This window comes from Manduca sexta, chromosome 20 (genome assembly GCF_014839805.1).
Source record: "Manduca sexta isolate Smith_Timp_Sample1 chromosome 20, JHU_Msex_v1.0, whole genome shotgun sequence".
NCBI lineage: Eukaryota > Metazoa > Arthropoda > Insecta > Lepidoptera > Sphingidae > Manduca > Manduca sexta.
The window spans coordinates 1,320,292-1,341,646 of record NC_051134.1 but is presented as its reverse complement, the minus strand read 5'-3'; the positions used below and the strand labels follow the sequence as shown (position 1 = coordinate 1,341,646).

At 33.1% G+C, this 21,355-nt stretch overlaps 5 protein-coding genes across 6 annotated transcripts; 2 read left to right on the top strand and 3 right to left on the bottom strand.

The window, feature by feature from the left end:
• Window positions 1-845: 845 nt before the first annotated feature.
• LOC115445633 (importin subunit alpha-7) lies at window positions 846-8,676 on the bottom strand. 2 transcript variants are annotated; one of them, XM_030171995.2, is made up of 12 exons: window positions 8,517-8,671; window positions 8,231-8,445; window positions 7,908-8,081; window positions 5,436-5,648; window positions 5,049-5,272; window positions 4,446-4,555; window positions 4,195-4,348; window positions 3,901-4,105; window positions 3,516-3,643; window positions 3,183-3,349; window positions 2,010-2,246; window positions 846-1,179 (listed from the first exon to the last, which is right to left on the bottom strand). In XM_030171995.2, the coding sequence occupies exons 2-11, from the start codon at window positions 8,231-8,233 to the stop codon at window positions 2,056-2,058; spliced, it is 1,569 nt and encodes a 522-aa protein (XP_030027855.1). In that variant the 5' UTR covers window positions 8,234-8,445; window positions 8,517-8,671; the 3' UTR covers window positions 846-1,179; window positions 2,010-2,055. The 2 variants fall into 2 exon arrangements, with proteins under 2 accessions (XP_030027855.1, XP_037296578.1); XM_037440681.1 differs by lacking the exon at window positions 8,231-8,445 and having other exon boundaries at window positions 8,517-8,676.
• A 1,971-nt stretch (window positions 8,677-10,647) lies between these two features.
• LOC115445923 (UPF0389 protein CG9231) lies at window positions 10,648-12,439 on the top strand. Its single transcript, XM_030172436.2, has 2 exons — window positions 10,648-11,010; window positions 11,838-12,439. The coding sequence occupies exons 1-2, from the start codon at window positions 10,811-10,813 to the stop codon at window positions 12,037-12,039; spliced, it is 402 nt and encodes a 133-aa protein (XP_030028296.2). The 5' UTR covers window positions 10,648-10,810; the 3' UTR covers window positions 12,040-12,439.
• A 1,188-nt stretch (window positions 12,440-13,627) lies between these two features.
• Window positions 13,628-14,724, bottom strand: LOC115445917 (coiled-coil domain-containing protein 58). The gene is made up of 3 exons (XM_030172423.2): window positions 14,512-14,724; window positions 14,158-14,430; window positions 13,628-13,806 (listed from the first exon to the last, which is right to left on the bottom strand). The coding sequence occupies exons 1-3, from the start codon at window positions 14,542-14,544 to the stop codon at window positions 13,699-13,701; spliced, it is 414 nt and encodes a 137-aa protein (XP_030028283.2). The 5' UTR covers window positions 14,545-14,724; the 3' UTR covers window positions 13,628-13,698.
• Window positions 14,725-15,731: 1,007 nt separating this feature from the next.
• Window positions 15,732-17,940, top strand: LOC115446048 (60S ribosomal protein L24). The gene is made up of 5 exons (XM_030172601.2): window positions 15,732-15,838; window positions 15,966-16,041; window positions 16,236-16,321; window positions 16,698-16,859; window positions 17,773-17,940. The coding sequence occupies exons 1-5, from the start codon at window positions 15,834-15,836 to the stop codon at window positions 17,909-17,911; spliced, it is 468 nt and encodes a 155-aa protein (XP_030028461.1). The 5' UTR covers window positions 15,732-15,833; the 3' UTR covers window positions 17,912-17,940.
• A 1,540-nt stretch (window positions 17,941-19,480) lies between these two features.
• Window positions 19,481-21,300, bottom strand: LOC115445662 (ATP synthase subunit beta, mitochondrial). Its single transcript, XM_030172028.2, has one exon. The coding sequence runs from the start codon at window positions 21,165-21,167 to the stop codon at window positions 19,626-19,628; it is 1,542 nt and encodes a 513-aa protein (XP_030027888.1). The 5' UTR covers window positions 21,168-21,300; the 3' UTR covers window positions 19,481-19,625.
• Between the last annotated feature and the right edge of the window lie 55 nt (window positions 21,301-21,355).

Genomic DNA, 21,355 nt, shown 5'->3' with positions numbered 1-21,355 from the left:
TGTTCCGATCTATTTTAAAAATTGACCAACCATAACATTTTTTGTGACATGTTTATAAATGAGTTATTTTGTTTGGTTCGTTCTCGGAATTTGATTGGAGATTGAGATTAGGATCGTTTATTGAAAACGGTTGTTAGTAAATTTAAGTCTGATTAATCATAAATTAATGTTGTGTAAGGAGATTCTTAGAAATATGTTAATAAAGTTACAACTAATTGTTACATTTTCTGTATTTTTTTATTTGTCAACCTTAATCCAAGGTTACCCTAAACCGCTATCAAGAGCTAGTTGGTACTGTACAGGATCTATTTTTATAGTGGGACAGCAAGGACAGCTATCTTAACCTCGGTAGCTACAAGAAAACTTTCTAATAATACTATCCATAATTTTGGAAAACATAAAAATAGTAGTAGTTAAAATTACTTTTAATTGATACTTTTTTGTTCGAAACTTACAATTTTTAATTTTACATTTACGGTTAGAGTAACTTTGTAAAGACAAATGTGTGTTTTCATTAGGTAACACTGTCAAAATAATCTTGTAAGTATGTTTAACTTTAATTGTTCTGTATATTCCCCAAATATCAAATCATTAAATGAATAATGTTTTTATGAGTTAGTTATAATATTTTAACGGGTCTCCATATGAAACAACAGTACCTTTAAGCTAGGAAAACACATTGGTCACGATTGGAGTAGCTCCTTCACCCCTAACGCTGTTTTATTCACATTATAGTAGATGGAATAAGGCTTATAAAGCTGATGCATGGTTAGGTACTTATTATTATTTCTGACTTTTATTCACAAATCATAAAGAGATAAGGCAACAAAAGAAATAAAAAGAAGTGTTACCAATCTGCAATATATTACGAAACGATACTTTTTCACATAACAATATACAAAGTATTTTTAGTAACAAAGACTGGCGCGATAAGCCAATAAAATAATATATAACATTCGCTAAATAATGAACTAGATGCCGTTATCTACAATATGAAAAATAAAATAAAAAGGCAAACCTTTTTGTTATGATAAATTAAAAATTTTACATGATATACACAATTAGTGCAAAATACTAGTTACATACACAAGGGTGTCGAGTCATTTATTTTTTCAATAGATTAAATTGCATGGGAAGTAGATATCAAATATCTGTTCACATCTGCATATATAGAGACATCTGAAAAAAATATTAGACTAATATATCATAGTTTATTGTTAAATACTAAAATAATATTATGCGTATGTCTATTGCAACTGCCGAAGTTGAATTCAAATTTTTAACGCCAAAGCAATAAAAATCAACGCTCTTGTCTATAATATACTACTATACTATAGTTAAGAAGAAAATAGTTTCAATAAACTTTTAAAATCGGCGGCCAAACTATAGCCTAGTTACAAAATATTCAATTAAACATATTGAAAAAGCGCGTAAAGCCTCGTGTACACACTGGCGCACATAATTTAAAGTATGGTGCGACATCTCCCGGATAGATGGCAAAAAAAAGATTGTATTGTCGCTAAACAAATATTACAAAAAGTGAAATAAAGGTGGTACTTATAAAATGTTCAACAATTCAATATAGCCTGTTTAATGGTTACAAATGATCTATCCCAGTTATTCATCTTTATGGAATGCAGAAAGAATCTGATTGTCGATCATATTTAAGGTAAACCACAAGGCAGTGTTTCTTATTGCAACAAGGCGTTAAATAAACAGAATTCTGGAATTCAGCTACTATAGCTATTAAGTAAATTTTTATTTCACTATCACATTTACATTAATAGTTCATTAAGCAATGTAAACATATTTACATATGGGATATTATATATTGTGCGTACAAGATGTAGTTTCATAGATTCTTCTTAAATTAAGCTTTTAATATGTATATATTGTAAAAATAAGCGATGAATGTATAAAAAAATGTATACTGAACATTTTTGAGCACACTAATGTATTGGTCTATTACAAGAAACTAACATAATTTCATGTTCAAACTACATACTTACTGCACAGTGAGCGTCGTTATAAAGCATAATATAATATAAGCCTAGGTTAGAACTGGAAGCCGCCCATGGGCACAGACTGGTCGGCATTGAACTGATACTGGTCCGTCGTGGACGACACCGCCGGCGCTAGTCTGCCGTCCTCTTCCTCAGATCCAAAGTAGTTTTCGATTATTTCAAACGATTTCTGATATATGTCTAAATTCTCGTGCGATTGCAGGAACTCGATTTTGTCCAAACCTGCAACATAATTCAGTTTAAATCACTACATTAAAAAGTATTTATATAGTATCTGCTTTTACTGCACACCTATTCTTGTAATATGTGGGTTGAATGTATAGTTAGGGGGCCCTATTCCGTGTAGGACATATCCGTCTCTTTGCAATTGACAACATTTCAAAATGTAAACATGCCTAAAACAAAAATACCGTTTCTTAATTTTTCCACTCTGAGTTCGATTATGAATTTTTAATATTTTTTTAATACTTAATTTCGAAGAAAAAAATTAAAAACCGAAAAATGCTTGATGACGTCACATATACGGTTGAATGAAATAGTTCCTCGGTCCACCTTACTATTTATTTTAAAAAACTAAGACACCGTCATTTGTCAATATTACAATGGATACGTCACAACTGTTACTTTCAAAGAGAGAGAGAGAAACAAAAAATCTGTCACTTCACTTCTTTTTTACTGCAAAGCAAAGGTCATTGCGTTTTGAGCCGTATATTTGACGTCATTTGGTGCTTACGTCGTTTTAGAATAAAACAAAATTCAAAGTGAAAATCATGAATGAAAATATCTGAATTTCGAAAAAAGAAAAAATATGGGTCTCATAATTTTAGATCTAGTTTCATAAAATATAAACATTTGGGTATGTTGAAAAAATGAAATGTTGTCAATTATGGGCGTTCTGATGGATATTCAACTTTGATATCCTTATAGTTAGATAGGGCATTCTTTGAGTCTTATATGGATATCAAAGTTGTCCTTTGATTGGAATACCCACGATTCCAAAAAGACAGACATGCCTTCATAGACAGAATAGGGCCTCCTTCCTATACCCCTATTTTTATTGATTATAATTGAATATTACCATACTGACGAAAAATATTGGCTTATCGAATATCTCTATAACTGAAGAATACTAAGAATGCTTAGTATCAAAATAATTACCAAAACATTCTTCAATAAGAACTGCATAAGGGTTGTCCCGTTGGTCAGACTGTTGTCCGGATTTCAATATATTGTCTAAGCCATTTAGAGCTACTTGCACGGTCTTTGCGTCAGTAAGCGTCAACAAGTCACAGAGAGGTGGTATACACCCTTGTTCAACAAGGTACCTACAAAAAAATTATGCACATTATTTTAATAAAAATTCCATATTTTTTTATAAAACATATGTTTTCCGGTCGTATTTTCACATATTAAGACAAAAGTGCTCTTCGAACGCGAGCTGTTCCTCTTATGTTTTAAAAGTAATAAAATTTCAATACTAAAACATTATACCGGATTTGGGCATGAGTTCCACCACTAGTAGCATTGGTAATGGCCCATGCAGCTTCCTTTCTAGTTTTAAATTCAGCTTGCCTCAAAATTTCAATTAAAGCAGGAAATATATTTGCATCTATTACTGCCTGTAACAACAAAATAATAATCCATTACACGACAGTATTAATTAATTTGGTAATATATCCTATTTCCTATCTCAATCATTAAATGAAGTCGATTAGCCCTAACATAACAGAAAAAAAATTGTTAAATTGCATTCCCTCAGAAGTCTAGGCGTTTTAGACAAAGCAGAGAATGATCTTTGTTTTCATAATCCACAAAACATTAGCCATAATTCAACAGTTTTTAGTGTAAATGTTTGAACTGGTAAGATAAAACCCACCTGAATTTGCGCAGCATTTCCTGCCGTTATGTTTGACAAGGTCCAGCAGGCTTCCTTACGAAGTGTTTCAGTGGTAGATCGCAATAAAGCACGCAAGTTCGGTAATGGGTTGCAGTTGAGCACTGCTTGCGTCTGCGCGTCGTTACCTGTCACAATATTACCAACTGCTCGAAGTGCCGCCGATACAACTGTTGATTTATTATGCCTGAAGATCAATAAAAATAAAAAGGTATTTTTTTTGTGTCCAATAAATCAATATATGAAGGATACCAACTATAAAAAATAAGTACTTACATTAGCAATTCAACTAATCTCCTGCATACACCAGCATCAATTACTCCCTGAATCTTTTCATTTGGTCCATCAGATAAATAGGACAGAGCCCAACAAGCGTCGCTTAGCACATCTGCATCCGTGTGATGTAACAGGTTTGCTAAAACTGGAATGCCTATAGAGAAAATAAGTTGAAATAATTATTGAATCACTTTTTTTACCCATGAAAGTGTCACTTGATAATTTAAACTGTACCTATTAATGAAACTTGCCTGGTGCAACAGCTTCAAAGTTCGTTGGGGGGTTTTTGCCCCTACACAGGTTTGACAATGTCCAGACAGCATTCTTTGTCATTGACAATTTCGTATATTTGTTCAATATACTAGAAAAAAAAATATAGTTACATTTTTAGTAATAATATCAAGTATAGAATGTATTCTATAAGTCAACATCCAAAGCACAAAACTAATAAAAACATTATAGTTATAAGACTATAGACCAAAGTCTGGAGCGAAAAACTATACATTATGCCTTTGTCTTTTATACAACTATAAATGAAGGAAATCAAAGAATTTATTATTTTCCATAAAGGTGAGTTAGCAAGCTATAACAGTCATTGCAGTAGTTAATGTTGTTCTCAAAATTAAATAGTAGAAACTAAGTATATCACAGATTATAATTTGTATCAAGATTAATTTGTATATTTTCAAAGAATGTCAGGACTTTGCTTTTTTAACAGCATTAAGTTACTAACACCCTGTAAAAAATGGAATGAAATACACAAATAAGCGAGATTATTGAAATATGACAAAGTAATATACATTGTCTTTATGTAGAAAAAATAAATTAAAATCATAAATAGAAAAAACACAAACTCTATCAAGGGGGGCAATATGCCAGCAGCCAAAACAGTATCACGGCATCGCGGTGAATCTCCAGCAATATTGCCAAGTGCCCACACAGCTTGCTCGCGTACATTGTCCCCGGCACTGCCTGCCACCAAGCCCACCAAAACACCTACAGCGCCACAATCCACAACTACACGAGTCTGCTCTGAAGAACCTGATGCAATATTAGTCAGAGCCCAGGCTGCCTCAAACTGAAATCATTTCCAAATAATATAATGAAGTTAGTCTAAATGTTATAATTAATTTGGTTTCATGTTCATAAATGTTCTGCAATTTTAAGAAAATAATGTATACTCGTATAGCAAATTTTAAGAGAATCACAACATATTAAAGATATTCAAAATAGAGATTCACCTGGAGAGTTGGATTCGAATGATTGGTTAAAAATTCAACTACTTTAGGTACAATTCCAGTTCGAATAACTTCTTCAATAGGTGGATTTGGCTCTTGACTAAGAAGTTTACGAAACTTTTGAGTTGCTGCAACTTGTTCCTCAGGATTGTCACTATAGAGAGCAGCCACCATATCAGGAGTGATGTCATCAGATGATGGAACATTGAAATCCTCCTACAAGTAAAATTTAACATTGTTTTTATATATTAGTTTGTTGTTTAGCTTAACTCAATAAAAATGTATTAAATGTAATATAAAAATAAAACGAAATGGAAGGATTATATTGCATATGTATGTATGTGTATAGTTTAATATTTTTTTGGATTCTAGTGGTTTTTGTACTTGGCTTTTATAAAAAGATTTTATTTATCGCCTTTTTGTGTCTTATTAAATACTTCTGATTGAACTCAATACAAAAAAAAAACATCAAAAGCCTCTTTGTTTTCAGAAATTTCATTCTGCATCTTTGAGGTTATAGATCAAACAACATTTTTGCTATGGTAGTATCTTGAAATTACATTACAATCAACACAAAAAGAATAATTCAAATCATATTTAATTTTGAGTAGTACCAGTGTTGAAGTTCAAGGTCCTTTCTCAACTAAACTACAATAAGACAATTCCAAAGCTATACGAAATCGAACTCTAAAAGAATCATTTAAATGAGATTGTATAGTAATCTATGAACATAAAAAAGTAGATAAAAAAACATATTTCAATATCAAGCAATGGCAAAGCAAGACAAAAATGCTTTATGTTATTATTGACCTTTATATATACTTTTGTTAGAAATAAATGCCAATTTGACAAACAATAAGTATTTTTAGTTATACATTAAACTTCATGGGATCATAGAATCTTGAACCACACAAATTGCTTATTTATTAAGCTGTATACCATAATATACAAAACATTAAGTTTAAGTCTATATCCTAAGTATCTCACTAGTCATTGTGCAGCCATGTTACTTTTATATTTACATACTTACACATTCTAAGTTTCAATGTCACATTATTTGAACTCTTCATTGATTTTTAATAATGTGCTTAAATTGATTAATATTCAATAATTAACTATGTTTTTCATAAATCTTAGACCTTTCTTTGGAAACACAAATATGAATGATGGAACTATTCCTGGGGCATTATACTGTGTGATAATATAAACTCGTAAGATTGTTGTGTTCCAAAATCTTCATGAAATAACCATAGATTGATATCTGTATTCCAATTTCTATTGTCTTAAATGTGAAGCGGTGCATTGCGTTGATGTTACACATTTTTAAAGTAATGTGTGGCATAGTGAATAAAACCCCTTAGTAACCTATTTACAACATAATATAACATATTAACTGGAGCAATCTCATGATATAATCAATGCTTAAAAGGACTTATATCTATAATATAATAATGTCAGTCCTGTATAATATACTCTCCCACTGCTGGGCAAGGACCTCTTCTACTACTGAGAAGGATTAGTCTTTAGTACACCATGCTGGCCTAGTGCAGATTAGTAGACTTGACACACCCTCATAATTTCTATAGAAAACTTCTCAGAGATGCAAGTTTCCTCATGATGTATTCATTCACCATTAAAGCAAGCAATAATTCACAAAGATTACAACATAATTGCCCTTCAGCTTTGAACCTGCAGAGATTCATGTTGGCAGTCTGTTCCACACCCAACCAGGCTATCGCTGTTTCTTTGCTGCTTTGAGAGATAATCATATCTAAACAATAAATATAAATTATACAAATATTTGAAATCATCAGATTAATCTTCACCCTTTGATGTAGGTTTTGTAACTTTAGGACAATTTAAATATCATTAGACTACATTTTTATAAAATAAACAGTATAATTGTTATTAATTTTTATATTACAATCAAAACTTTAAATTGCTCTGTTCAAAACTTTACCGATTAGATATGATTGCCTTTCAATTAAAATGCCTTGATTAATAATAGATTACAAAATAATGTTTACAATGCAGCGCTTAGAGATCATTTAGCATCAATTAACTCCACAAACATGATCAACCTAAACTAAATAGACTATCATAGTTACTGTGTGTATGGGTATGTGTATAAGATTAACATTTTAATTTATAGCAAAATGGCTAAAGCCTCTTACACCAAAGAAGATAAATAAACTGAGCAAAACTCCACATAAAGTACCTACATAGACGTGAGTTCACTATGCACCACCTATGCTCATTGATGTGCAACAAATAATATACATTTTTAAGTATAACAATAATAGCATGCCCCAAAACCAAATTAGAAGTTATAACTAATTATTAAGGGTGATTGGTGATTGGTGACAAAAATCAACATAATAATTAAAAGTATTATTAGTTATTAGTTATCTAAACAATGTCAGCAGTGAAACTATATTTATATATCTATTCATAGCATAACAGATTGATACAAACCTGCGGGGCAATATCTGGAACATTTGGAGCAGGAAGATTAACATTTCTTCTTTTGAACAGTTGTTGCTCTCTTTTTTGTTTCCTAAGCTGAACTCCTTCTTCTTCACGCCGACGACGTAACTCGTCTGCGCTCAAGCCCGCATTCTTATAACGATGTTTATGACCACCAGACATCTTAAAATTAAGCATGTATCATCAGGAATCAAAAACGTAAGTGTAAAGGAAACATAAAATATGTTTATATATAGTTGGTAAAGTATATTAGAAAACCGTAAATAAAAATTTATGATAGATAAGACCCTGCTAAAAACTAATATTCTTACCATCGTTTGTTTTCCAACCCCGTACTTCCAAGGATTCACTATCGTAATGACGTTATCACAAAATAAAAATAGATTTCTTAGGTCTCCTACGTCTTTAAAATTACTTAGGTATTCCTGTTTTTAAGTACCCAATACATATACACCACCCAAATATAACATCAGTTGCTATAAATCAACAGAAAGGGAGTACGAGGACTATAGTAAACAGATGAGCCCTGTAAAGTAGCAAACATGTTTATAAGCTTTACTAATTATAATAGGCACATTATTAGGATAAATTACTTACTTTGTCGGAAACAGGAGTACGAAAAATAAACAAAAAAAATAGATTTGATAATCAATCTACCATCGATCATAAAAAAATTTATGTCAAATATAATCCGCAGACAATGTTCTGAAGACAGCTCATTCATCACCTTCCATACTTCCACAGATAGTAAAAAATCCAATTTATGTCGACGATACAGAGTATAATAAATTCAAGCATAGCATAACACGTCTTGATAATAGAAAATGGGTAGTATAGAACTGCCTTATGAAAAACATCCGGAATGGCATTTTAATTCAGTCACAGAATTTTGCGATGCAGCCCGGTCTTATTTGAATTATGTTAGTGCTAAACAGGTGCTGAATCAATGACTAAATATAGAGAGGACAGGCCTCAAAAGTTAGCTATATGAATAAGTTATATTTATGTTAGGGAAATCGACGCAGAATTGTCAATATATATGTCTATCTCTTTTACTTAAAGCTTATTTGGAACGCAACAAAAAAAGACAAAAATAATTGCTTTCTTCGAATATGGCACTATTTCGTTGACTTCAACACACTGGGACCGCCTTGCGGCAGAAAAGCCATTTATTGCAGCCCAGTCAGCAAGTACATGTAGTGTCAGACGATGTAAACAAATCTTCATAAATATTGAATTTAAAGTAATATAATCATATTCTCAATTGTTCAGTGTATTTATTAGTGTATTTGATAAGTTTCGAAAATGACTCAGTGTTATGTAAAAGGATGCAAATCGAATTCACGCAAGAAAGACCCCGAAATATCTTTTCATAGGTTAGTAACTGTTTTTACCGAAAATTAGCAAATATCTTTGTATATTTACTTTTTGGATTTGTTTTTATCAATTAAAATGATATGTGGATCTGGTTTGTTAAGCTTTGGACCCTTTTAGGCGTGATTTATACACATTAAAATCATTATGTTTGTTTACACACGAGCTTAGGGATGGGTGGGTGGATTTGTTTAGAAATTATTGATATCGATATTTTAACAGACGCCCGTTTATCAGTTACGGTTTTTGTCTTTGGAAAGAATGTTAGAGCACACATCAATATTGTATTATTCAGAACGACAAACTAAATGAAATTAGAATATGTTTTTAAGATAACCAAAAAATTTAAAAACCAAGGCAAAATGAATTGAGAATATTGAGCGACGTGATTGGAATCCTACACCAAATACATATTTCTTTACATTTTGAGAAGATATGCATAAACCACACGTTTAATTAACGCGAGTAAAGATAACTGTTTTCCAACAATATTCCCGATAAGTAAAATAGTAATGATTATTATACTTCACCTAATAGTAATATTACTTTAATATATTGCTATGAATAAAATTAGAATTGTTACATAAAAGAATAGATAAACATAAAAGAAACAACATAAAGATGAAATGTAAGATATAATATTTTTACAATTGGCGGTCTTATGTTTCGAGCAACCTTTGCATGCACGGAAATAGATACATAATCATATTGTTGTTATTGCAAATAATTATTATAATTGATTATCTTAACCACCATTTTAACGGTCATTGATTTTAGTTTGCTGAACCATAGTTATGTTTCTCGATCAAAGAGCATAATAATAAAATAAAATAAAACCAACCAAATAATTGCTGGCTACGCTATCTTATTCCATTTATCATGTATTAAATAAATATCTTAATCTGTAACTTAAATTTTTAGCAAGGAATAGTGCAACATACAAATATAGATCAAACACAACTGGATGTTTGTCACAACAGGTACTGCTTTGTTTAACAATTGTTACTTATAAATCAGTTTCAGTTTGTTTGTTTACATTATGGTTTGTTATATTTATATTATGGTAGTTCCTAACCCCTTTCGTATTTGATCTTTTTGGGGCTTGTTTGTCTCTCTTAATTCTTCGATGTCGATACAAAATTTTCGGTACTAGCATATCACTATTGTAAGGGGCGGAGTCGGCACCATTTTATGCATTAAATGTGCCGCATGTCACGTGACCATATCACCCATCCTCTATACTTCTTTTATCATTGTGCTGAATGCAATTTGACTGGTGCCGGCTGGTACTTGACAATTGACAAGGCAGTATGGTCGTAAGACTATAGCCTGTCCTGTAAGGACGAAGAAAAAAATAATTGACAATTGACATATTGACATTTCACAACAAGGTCGCCAAAAGTCGAATTTATTTAGATGTTCGTGGGCGAACTGTTAATTTATTATTAGTATTTATATTGTCCTTTTTTATTATTGAATGAATTGAATCCTTTCCAATTGTTTATTCGTTTTACAACATGAAGAGCTTTTTAGCTTTTGGAAGATGTCATCTATTAGTAAGAAGAATGACTACAGGATCATCTTCTGCACCTAACCCTGGTGCAAGTGAGCAGTCGGGTAATTTGACTAATAGATACAGACCATCGGAGTTTCAGAAGACCATCCTAGTTTGGACAAAAAAGTACAAGAATAAGGAAGAAATTCCGACTTTTGTATCGTACGTACGTTATGTCATAGATATAACTTATTTCTTTCGAAATCCTCGATACCTTTAATATTAAATTTAGGCTAACATTTTGTTCTTTGTACCAAGACTTTGGTCCCGAATAGGATCAAACTGGTACGATTTTTCTTCCTGGGCACTATATTACTAGAAACTTAAAGAGTGGAGACATTCTATTATTGACATAATGAAAAACACACCTCAATGTGCAATATATGGAACTTACCTATACTTAAATTCTGTTGTCTGTTTGTTGTGTTTATTATTTATTACTGCGTGCACTTGCTCTGATCATACAGACAGTGCAACTGTGCTTACAGTACCAAAATAACCTAACCTGTTTATGGATCACTGGGACATAAATTTTCTGATCATTACTGTCTACTAATTAATAATTGAAAATGGTCGTAATAATTAGCAAAATTTTTTTACCAATGAGTATATTTTTATTACTAAACCATTTTGATTTCCCTCATTTAATTTTCCATTTTCTTATAGGAACATTACACTAACATTTTGTAATTTTCAATGTGATAACACCATTAATTTTTGTACTTATTTTACTAAGATGAAGCTACTTTCTAAAAGCCCTTGCCATACCCCCCACTCCTATCTATGCACATGGTAACAACAAACTAAATTGTAGCTGTAACATATTTTGATGGCATGTTATTGACCTCAACAGATAACCCTAATTGCCACATATTAAATTTCCTTAAATAATGGTATGAAGATAAGTCTTACCAAAAAGGTAACTAATCATCCTTTTCATCCACCCATCTTCATGGGAAAGAATTTTAAAATATTTTCTATTGTTCCAGGGCTGATTTAATTGAGAGATCTCGAAGTGAAGCCAGAATAAAGATATCAAATGTTCTTATGGTTCTTACTGCCCTAGCTAGTTTAGGAGCAATATTGGCTGGGAAAGCAGCAGCAAAAAGAGGTGAATCTGTTCATAAAATGAACCTCGACTGGCACAAACAATATGAAGAAGAGCAAAAAGCTAAGGAGGTAGCAAAGTGACCTACCAAAATTTTATAAAAGTAGACATTGCTTGTATATTATTATATAGGTGTAAAATTGCTCTTTTATGTAGATTGTTCATAGTTAAGGAAATATGATGAGCAGATGAGCAAGGTTGGAATTATGCATTATATAATATTTTGAAAACTGTGAGCCATTTATAAACATGATGAAGTAAATTTAGTACATTTTAATTGTTTGTAATGTTAGTTTGTTAATAAGTTATTTTTACAATAAACTGCAAAATATCAAAACACAGGCAATCACAGCAAGGACTTTTCTAACCCAACCTGCTAATGATGTTAATGGCTTTTAAAAGTTAATTATACATCAGTGATGCACATTATATCATCTTAACTACACTGTAAGAAGAATATTTAAATAGAATTTTGCAAACAAGTGTATTCTTTTAGTTGTCTACATATTCCTTCACATAGTACATCTACATACACTGTCATATTCCAAAGAACAAGGACACCCACATTTAGTTTTAGATCCTATAAAAACAAATATGTGGAGATGGATGACCACATACATTTGTATAAAATTTGTCATATATATGGACCCAAAATAAAACACATTGACTGCAATAGATCTATCAACCAGTGCAGTGTACTACATGGATTTTGATGTCCTTCACTGGTAGACTGCTACACGCAAGTTATATAGCCTCAGATAGGTACGCACCAGATGTGTGACAGCCGCATGCATGCTGTGCCAAAAATACAACTGCTATGTGACCCAGAGTCAATATGTTAAATATTACTACTTACTGTGGTAATCTGGGCACAGATACTTTTATAGTACAAAAAAAAGACTAGCAATAAGTAATATCTACATAAAAATTAAATACACATCTAACATTTCAGATAGTGTCAATTAATCAGAATCATAAATTATTTGGACTAACATTAGAAATCAAACTAGCTTTAAAACTGACTAACCTTATCAATAATTAAGATATTGTTGCTAACCAACAATATTTTTGACAAAATACCTGTATGAATCAAAAGACCTATAAAAGACATTATTTTTTTATCTATTCGAAATTTGTTTGACAGAGTTAATTCATTGGTCTAGCAACAGTGTAGTTAAAACCTAGAGGTCCAGAATTCAAATGCCAGGTTGGACAAAAACTGTGGGATTTTTGTAACAATTTAACTAGGACAGGATCTGCCTGATGGCATTGTTGTTAACCAGGCAGCTGCAGAGCTTGATAACTATATTTCCCAAACCCACATAGAAGTGGAGTAAATGAGTAGAAGAAATTGGTAGCAATTTTGAGAACAGGTCAATATTTTCCTTGGTTATGTCCCATTGGACATTATGTAAGACTAATCAAGGCCATTGCCTTGATTAGTCTTACATAAAACATAGTTATTTCAGTATGAAGAACATCTACAAAACACTCTATCTCACTAGTTAAACCTATTTGCTGCTTACAGGATTGTAACTATTTACAAGCAAAATTTGAAATATGCATTCACCTAATGCAGCATTCTTAGCAGTAATTCAAACATTTATACAAAGTTAAGAATTTGGAAATTTAAAATGCAAAATTTAATTGCATGGTAATAAAATGACTATCTATTGCACAAAACTAACAACTATTTTATTATGTACATAATAATTCGGTAACAAATTGTTTGTCTTCAGTCTTCATAAGGTATCTGGTTTGAAATAACTTCTACACTTTTCAGTGAAGAGCTTATTAGTTTTTTCTCTGATCACTTCCTCCACGCTAATCTCAGTTTGTAAGAGACGCAACTGGAAAAATAATAAGTATTAAAGCTATGTACCAAAAAGTTAAAATACTAACAGAATTGAAGATAAAAAGAAAACAGAGACATCAAAATTGAAAAATAATTTATTGTCAGTCGGTAACATGTAACATAGATGACAGTTTCAATGCATTTTTTTAATATAGTGTCCCTCTACTTAGTTGAAATTCAATTGCCTGTGTTAGTTGTATTTAATATCCAAGCTGTATAAGTCAATTTCTTGTATATTTTGATTCAACCCCATTTGTAGATACTACCCAAAGAATTTATTTGCTAATATTTAATTACATAAACCTATATTCTATATATTATATGTAATTCATAAATAATAACCTACCTTTTTTTGTTCAGCTTTTAAATTCTTTAATATCTCAAAGTCGTTAGGATTTGCTTCCTTTGCAGCTTTCAAGTTTTTTACCGATTCGGCAGTGGCCAAAATACAATTTTTGATAACGCTTTCTCTTTCAGTATGTCCTTTTTGAATTTGAGCATGCAAATCTTGACAGGCACTGGTGGCGTCCACTTTATTTTTGAATGATTCTGTAGGTATTGACGTATTGAGAGCATAAACTATTTTATCATCAAGAATACGCATTTTTTTCAGAATATCCTGTAAAAATAACAGAACAATAGGTATTAATACAAAATCCAAAGTAATAACCTACTACAATCAGCCTAAATTAGCTATTACCTGAAATTCTAAAAAATCTGGACAAATCATCATTCTATCAATGCACAAAGTAAAAAGTATATCTTGTTTACGTTATGATAATATTTTACGGTATCATAGGTTTTGTAAATTATTCTGGTATTTGAAGTTTTCTAGGCCGGGCGATCAGAGATCTGATTTTATATTTTAGGTTAGATAACAGGGTTACCGCCTCTCAAAATTATTTACTGCTAACCCTATGTCAAAATATACATATTATAATATCATTCAACTTTCTAAAGGATATGGATGAAACCGTATCTTTTGTTCGATATTTCACATATTACAGCTTTTACTGAGCTAATATTATAATGTTGACATATTTTATTGTTCAAATTTCAGCAGACAAAAAGTCTGTTTGTAAAATTCAACTACATTGTATTGGTTTCATTTGTAGAGATTCTCTATCCTTTCTGAACTCTATCCACATATTATATTAGATCTAGAGATACCACTTGAATCGATTTTTGTTTGACTCGAGTATTTTATACATATTATAAGTATTTCCCAAGTCATCGAATACATTTATAATCATTATAGTAACGAAGTGATTAATTTCGGTGTGGTTATTATTTTTTGTAGTTAGAATCCTTATGGTAGTTACCCCTATGGCTGTCCCTAATCTCACTCATGTAGCATTAGAATACTCCATCCTATTATAAAATTATACACATACACTACACGCATTATAATATTATAGTTGTACCTACTTAGTTACAACTTCGTTTGTGTGGTCAATATATATCTCATCCTATAATACCCTTCGAATTATTGTACCTGTAAAACAAAACACCCAAAGCAGCTGCGTGATGTACTATGAGGTTTCTAACTGAACAAAACAAATAATATCATTTGATTTCGTGGATCGATTTCGTTAAAATAAACACGATATGTAATTAGATTTTGAATCCAATAAGCGGGTTTTCGGTGATACGCTTACAAAATTTTAGCATTCTACAGGCAAACGAACAAAAATGTTAATAATCGTTTTTTGCTATCTATTCCATATTTTCTCGTCTCTCAGTTATTTTTACAAAAATTGTACATCTACGAAAGTGTACGAACTGTTATTCACAAAAGTATAAAATAATAATACGTAAATTATTTTTATAGTATAACAGAATTTATTAAAGACCTCTTCAAATTGTCTTAAAATTTATGTGATTTTAATTTACCTATGTATGTACAAAATAAGAAATTATAAACCAAACATTTTGTACCATCGTCTTAATCGATTAATTCGATTAGGATTTTCCTCACATGCACACCACTAGTTATATCTCTTTTCATTTCGTCAAGTCAAAATGAAGTACGTTTTTGAAGTTTTTACAAATATAATTTGTTTTTATCCCAATAATCAAACATTATTTTATTACGCGTACAATGAAAATCAAAAGTGTTGTGAATTTTTCCTCATGTGTGTGATTGATTTTCAGGATCGGTCTCTGCGCCTACAGTGGATACAAGATCTATCCTGGCCATGGAAAAACCATGGTTAAGGTGGACGGCAAGGTAAAGTAACCTTAATAAATTATCAGCTATTAGCAATTCATTTGTAGAAGCTATATTCCTATCTTGTTTATATATTATGTTTTCGTGAGCGACTTGATAGGGTTATGTCGAATCGATGAAAACAAAATGCTTTAAAGCTATTGAATTCTAATGCTTTTAGTATTTATGAAGTAATTGTACGTTTGTTATTTCAGACTTTCACATTTTTGAACTCAAAATGTGAAGCCGCTCATCTGATGAGGAGAAATCCTCGTAAAGTAACATGGACCGTCCTGTACAGGTATGTTTTGTGTAGTACATCATATACTATGATGCTATAAATGGTTAAAAATATGTAAGCACTAGAGCATTCCTGCAATACTGCATTTGGGATGAAATAGTTTTAACACAAACTAACCTCTAAAAACATGTTTTCACTTGGACAGATCCCTATGTATTTAAAAATAAACTAGGATGTTTCTACTTCGAAATTATTCTTCATTACAAAATAATGTACTATGTCTAATGTGTATACTTTTATATATTTTTTTTAATAATACTTTTCTTTCGAAACTAAACTCACAATATTCTAGATTATACAGTTCATAATATATGCAACACAGGATATTATTTCCCACTATCTTATTCATCAATTAACAACAATGAATGAATTTCAGGCGCAAGTTCAAGAAAGGCCAAGAGGAGGAGCAAGCCAAAAAACGCACTAGGAGGACCCAGAAATTCCAGCGGGCTATTGTTGGTGCCTCACTCAGTGACATCATGGCCAAGCGTAACATGAAGCCAGAAGTACGCAAAGCACAAAGAGAACAGGCAATTAAGTAAGTTGTCCTAACTTATATTGATTATACTTTATGTAATCTAGGTATATAATTTTTGTTTGAATAAGATAAAATAGTTTTCTGGTAAATTTATGATTTTAGACACATTTATAACATTTCCTCAAATTATTGAGGGAATAAACTAATTAATAAATATAAAACTGTTGTATAGCACAATACATTTCAAACATTTGTATACTGTCACAAATGTTTGTGACTGAAATTGTTAAATGTTCATAAGTTATTCAAGGTTTAGTGTTCAGTAAATACTGTACACTAAACTACATGAACTGTTAAACAGATTTGTTGTCATGTATCTAAATAGCTTTAGGCATATGCAAATCAATGTCACATACTTTAATAACAAATTATTATTTTATGTTATCATATAAAATATCTATCATAGGTTTTTCTATTTTTTATCGACACAAAGAAACAGTAGCATAATTACATTGCATGCATAGTTAGTCAACCAATCTGAGGACATTGAGCGTTGGATTCCGGGGTCAGGCAAAATATTAATTGCGCTTCCTGCACAGGGGTCTTATTCTCTCTACCAAACATTTTTGATTGTGCATCACAAGCATGTAATGCAGTCCACTGCATTTAAGATAATAGAAATTGGAATTATATCATTCAACACAAATTCCACAAAGATAGTGTAACACAACAATGTTACAAGTTTACACTGTCATAAAGAATAAGGCCCCCAGAATCAGAATCAGAGATTACAATTTGTGTCCAATATTTTTATGGGTTTGTCTCCTTAACATCATGGGACAGAATACATTTACATGGTAAGCTAGTTGCTTGGCTGCCTTCCCATTAGGTAATAAAAGATGTGAATATGTATGTGTTATTGTTTTATTCTCACTGTTAGGTGTCACTTAGAAATATATTTCTTTGTTTACAGAGCTGCAAAAGAACAAAAGAAGTCTACTAAAGCGGCCAAGAAAGCTACAGCGCCGGCACCTAAAGCCAAGGCACAGCCCAAAACTAAGGCCGCCAAAGTCAGTCAGAAATCTGCACCAAGGGTGGGAGGAAAGCGATAAGAACCTGTAATAAATAATGTTTTAACATGTTTTGTCATTTATTTATTTAAAAAATCTAGCTGTATGGTCATGTTGTGTCTACTCAATTCTCAACAATTAGCTTTCTAGTATCTCAAATTATCTCCATACCAGATTTTCTTGAAATCCGTTAAATCGTTTTCGAGTTTATTCCGGTCTGGCAGACAGATGTGGCAAGGGTACATAATAATTTTTTCATAGGAACAATTATCATACATGATTCTTCCATAACTTTAACCGTTTCCGCAGGGCACGCAATGGAAGCTCTCAAAAGTAATATTTATAGTAATTGAATAGATTTAGCTGGTATGGCAATGTTTGGGAAACTAGCTAAAACCTCGTCCAAAATATCTATGCCAAAAAATGTCTTTAATAATTATATCGGCCCTGTATATATACTTTCCTACTGTTGACAGGGACAGCTGACACCCCCCCCCCCCACTCATCTAGAGATTCTAAAAAAAATTGCCCAATGTAAAGCAACCAGTCCTAAGTCTTGACTTGCTTAATCGATAATTCCCGTCCGTGGAAAAAACTAGAATAAATTCTCTCTGATCTACGTTATATTTAAAGCGGGAGAGGAGGGTTTGGAAGGAATATGTGCTCTCGACTTTACTTATAATACATACTTTTCTCATTGTTCATATCAATTTGCGCCCTAAGGGGCCATCGGCTGGCGACACTTGTTTACCGATATTCAGTTTTTCTTCACAATAATGAAATAGGAGTGGTTTACATAACCAAAAGACTTTTTTTTTCAATTTACCTTAAAGCTTAATGTAGGGTATTTCATTTTCAATTTATTCAACATCATTTGTGGCTGACTGTACATAAAATAATTATTAAAACAACATTTTGATTCGACTGTCTGTATTTGAATTGCGGTAAGACTGAGGTCCTAGATTTGTTCCCGTGGGTACGTAGAGTTATTTAACCCAGTACTAGCGCAATGTCTGGAATTTCGTCCCGATATCGTGATAGGCTCACTCCCTATTACTACTTCCGCCTCTGTTTATCCCTTGGATAAAAGGCGAGTCTGACCCCCCTAATTCATGGACATTATTCATCTAAGAACGGAGCAACGGAGCTGTGGTAACAAGTTTTTTTCTTCGCAATGCGTAGGCATAGACCGTTGTGATTGGCTAATATTGGGATACAACTTGAATCCAGTTGGCTGTCAGATAAACATAGCTGAGAAACAGACTTGTTATCACAGCAATGCTCCGTCTTTAGATAAATAACGTCTATGAATAGGGGGGGTGAGTGTATAGGTATCATGTTGCAATCTTTGTATAGTAATTGAAATTATATAATATATGTAAGGAAGATATGAAATGTTGTGATGTTTGAAAGTGTGCTAGAAATAAACGTAAAAATTGCACCAAGAATTTGATGAAATATTGCATTCAGACCATGTTCTAGGTTAGCGATATGTTTATCCCTAAAGACAGAAGTGGTACTTTTATTCTGAGAGGAGACTAAAAAACGACCAGAAACATTAGCAAAGACCTATTAGGTAATAATATAAAATAAATTAAATGAAAAAAGGTATATGTATAATCATTTATTTTTGTATAGTAGATACATTGAAAGACTTTTTTGATGTATACATATTGGTTTATGTCTATTGTACTACACAATTCAGATGTTTCAATAAATTACTTTATGGAATAGATCATATTAGGAAGTTACATAATTAGGCATTCTTAGCTAGAGTTTCTGCCTTTGCTACAACTTCCTCAATGGGTCCCACCATGTAGAATGCAACTTCTGGAAGATGATCATACTCGCCCTGCAAAATCTTAGAGAATCCTTTGATGGTCTCCTCAAGAGGCACAAGTTTGCCAGCATGTCCAGTGAACACTTCAGCTACTTGGAAAGGTTGAGAGAGGAACCTCTGAATTTTACGTGCACGGGCCACAGTCAGCTTGTCTTCTTCAGACAATTCATCCATACCCAAGATAGCAATAATGTCTTGGAGTGATTTGTAATCTTGCAGAATCTTCTGGACACCACGAGCAACATTGTAGTGCTCAGCACCAATTATATTGGGGTCCATGATACGGGATGTGGAGTCAAGAGGGTCCACAGCTGGGTAGATGCCCAACTCAGCAATGGCTCGGGACAGCACAGTAGTGGCATCCAAGTGAGCGAATGTTGTAGCAGGAGCAGGGTCAGTCAAGTCATCGGCAGGCACATAGATAGCTTGTACAGAGGTAATTGATCCCTTTTTGGTAGTGGTAATTCTTTCCTGCATAGTACCCATGTCAGTAGCCAGAGTCGGTTGGTAACCCACAGCAGATGGAATACGACCCAGAAGGGCAGATACCTCTGAACCAGCTTGAGTAAAACGGAAAATGTTGTCAATGAACAGCAGCACATCCTGTCCTTCCTGGTCACGGAAGTACTCAGCAACAGTCAGTCCAGTGAGGGCCACACGGGCACGCGCGCCAGGAGGTTCGTTCATCTGGCCATATACCAGAGCTACTTTCGAGGTCTTGTCCTTAAGAGAAATGACACCAGATTCAATCATCTCATGGTACAAATCATTACCTTCACGGGTGCGCTCTCCTACTCCAGCAAATACAGAGTAACCACCATGGGCCTTGGCAACATTGTTGATCAGCTCCATGATAAGTACAGTCTTACCGACGCCAGCGCCGCCGAACAGTCCAATCTTACCTCCCTTGGCATAGGGGGCGAGCAAGTCCACGACCTTGATACCGGTGACCAGAATCTCTTGTTGTACAGACATGTCGACGAATTCAGGGGCCTCTGCGTGGATGGCAGCGGTCTTGTCCGTGGGAATCGGCCCACGTTCATCGATTGGCTCACCGATGACATTGATGATGCGTCCGAGAGTCTCAGCTCCGACGGGGATACGAATAGGGGAGCCAGAGTCTAAGACGGGCTGACCACGGACCAGACCCTCGGTACCGTCCATAGCGATGGTACGGACGGTGTTCTCACCCAAGTGCTGTGCGACCTCCAGGACAAGCCTGGGGGAACGGTTTTGTACTTCCAGGGCATTTAGGATGGGTGGCAAGTTATCTTCAAATTGCACATCGACGACAGCACCAATTACGGCCACTACCTTACCTTGACCCTTGCCGGCGGCTTTGGCTGCGTAATCCCGTTTGTTCACGATGGCTCCGGAGACTAATGGTGCTTTTTCGGAGGTGTTGTTTACTACCGTCTTTGCGGCCAAACGGCCAGCTCTGCAGACGGTAGAGAACATTTTCGTTTTTCAAATTCGATCGAAAAGTACAAAATAAGTTGACAAGGTGGTTACGAAAATTTATGAATTCTTTACGTAACTATCCGGCACCGACAAGTGTGGTGACCTCGAGTGCAGGGCTGCCAGTAGATAAAAGACAAAAAAAATTATACTATACGTAAAATTGCCATAGCAAACAATACTATCGA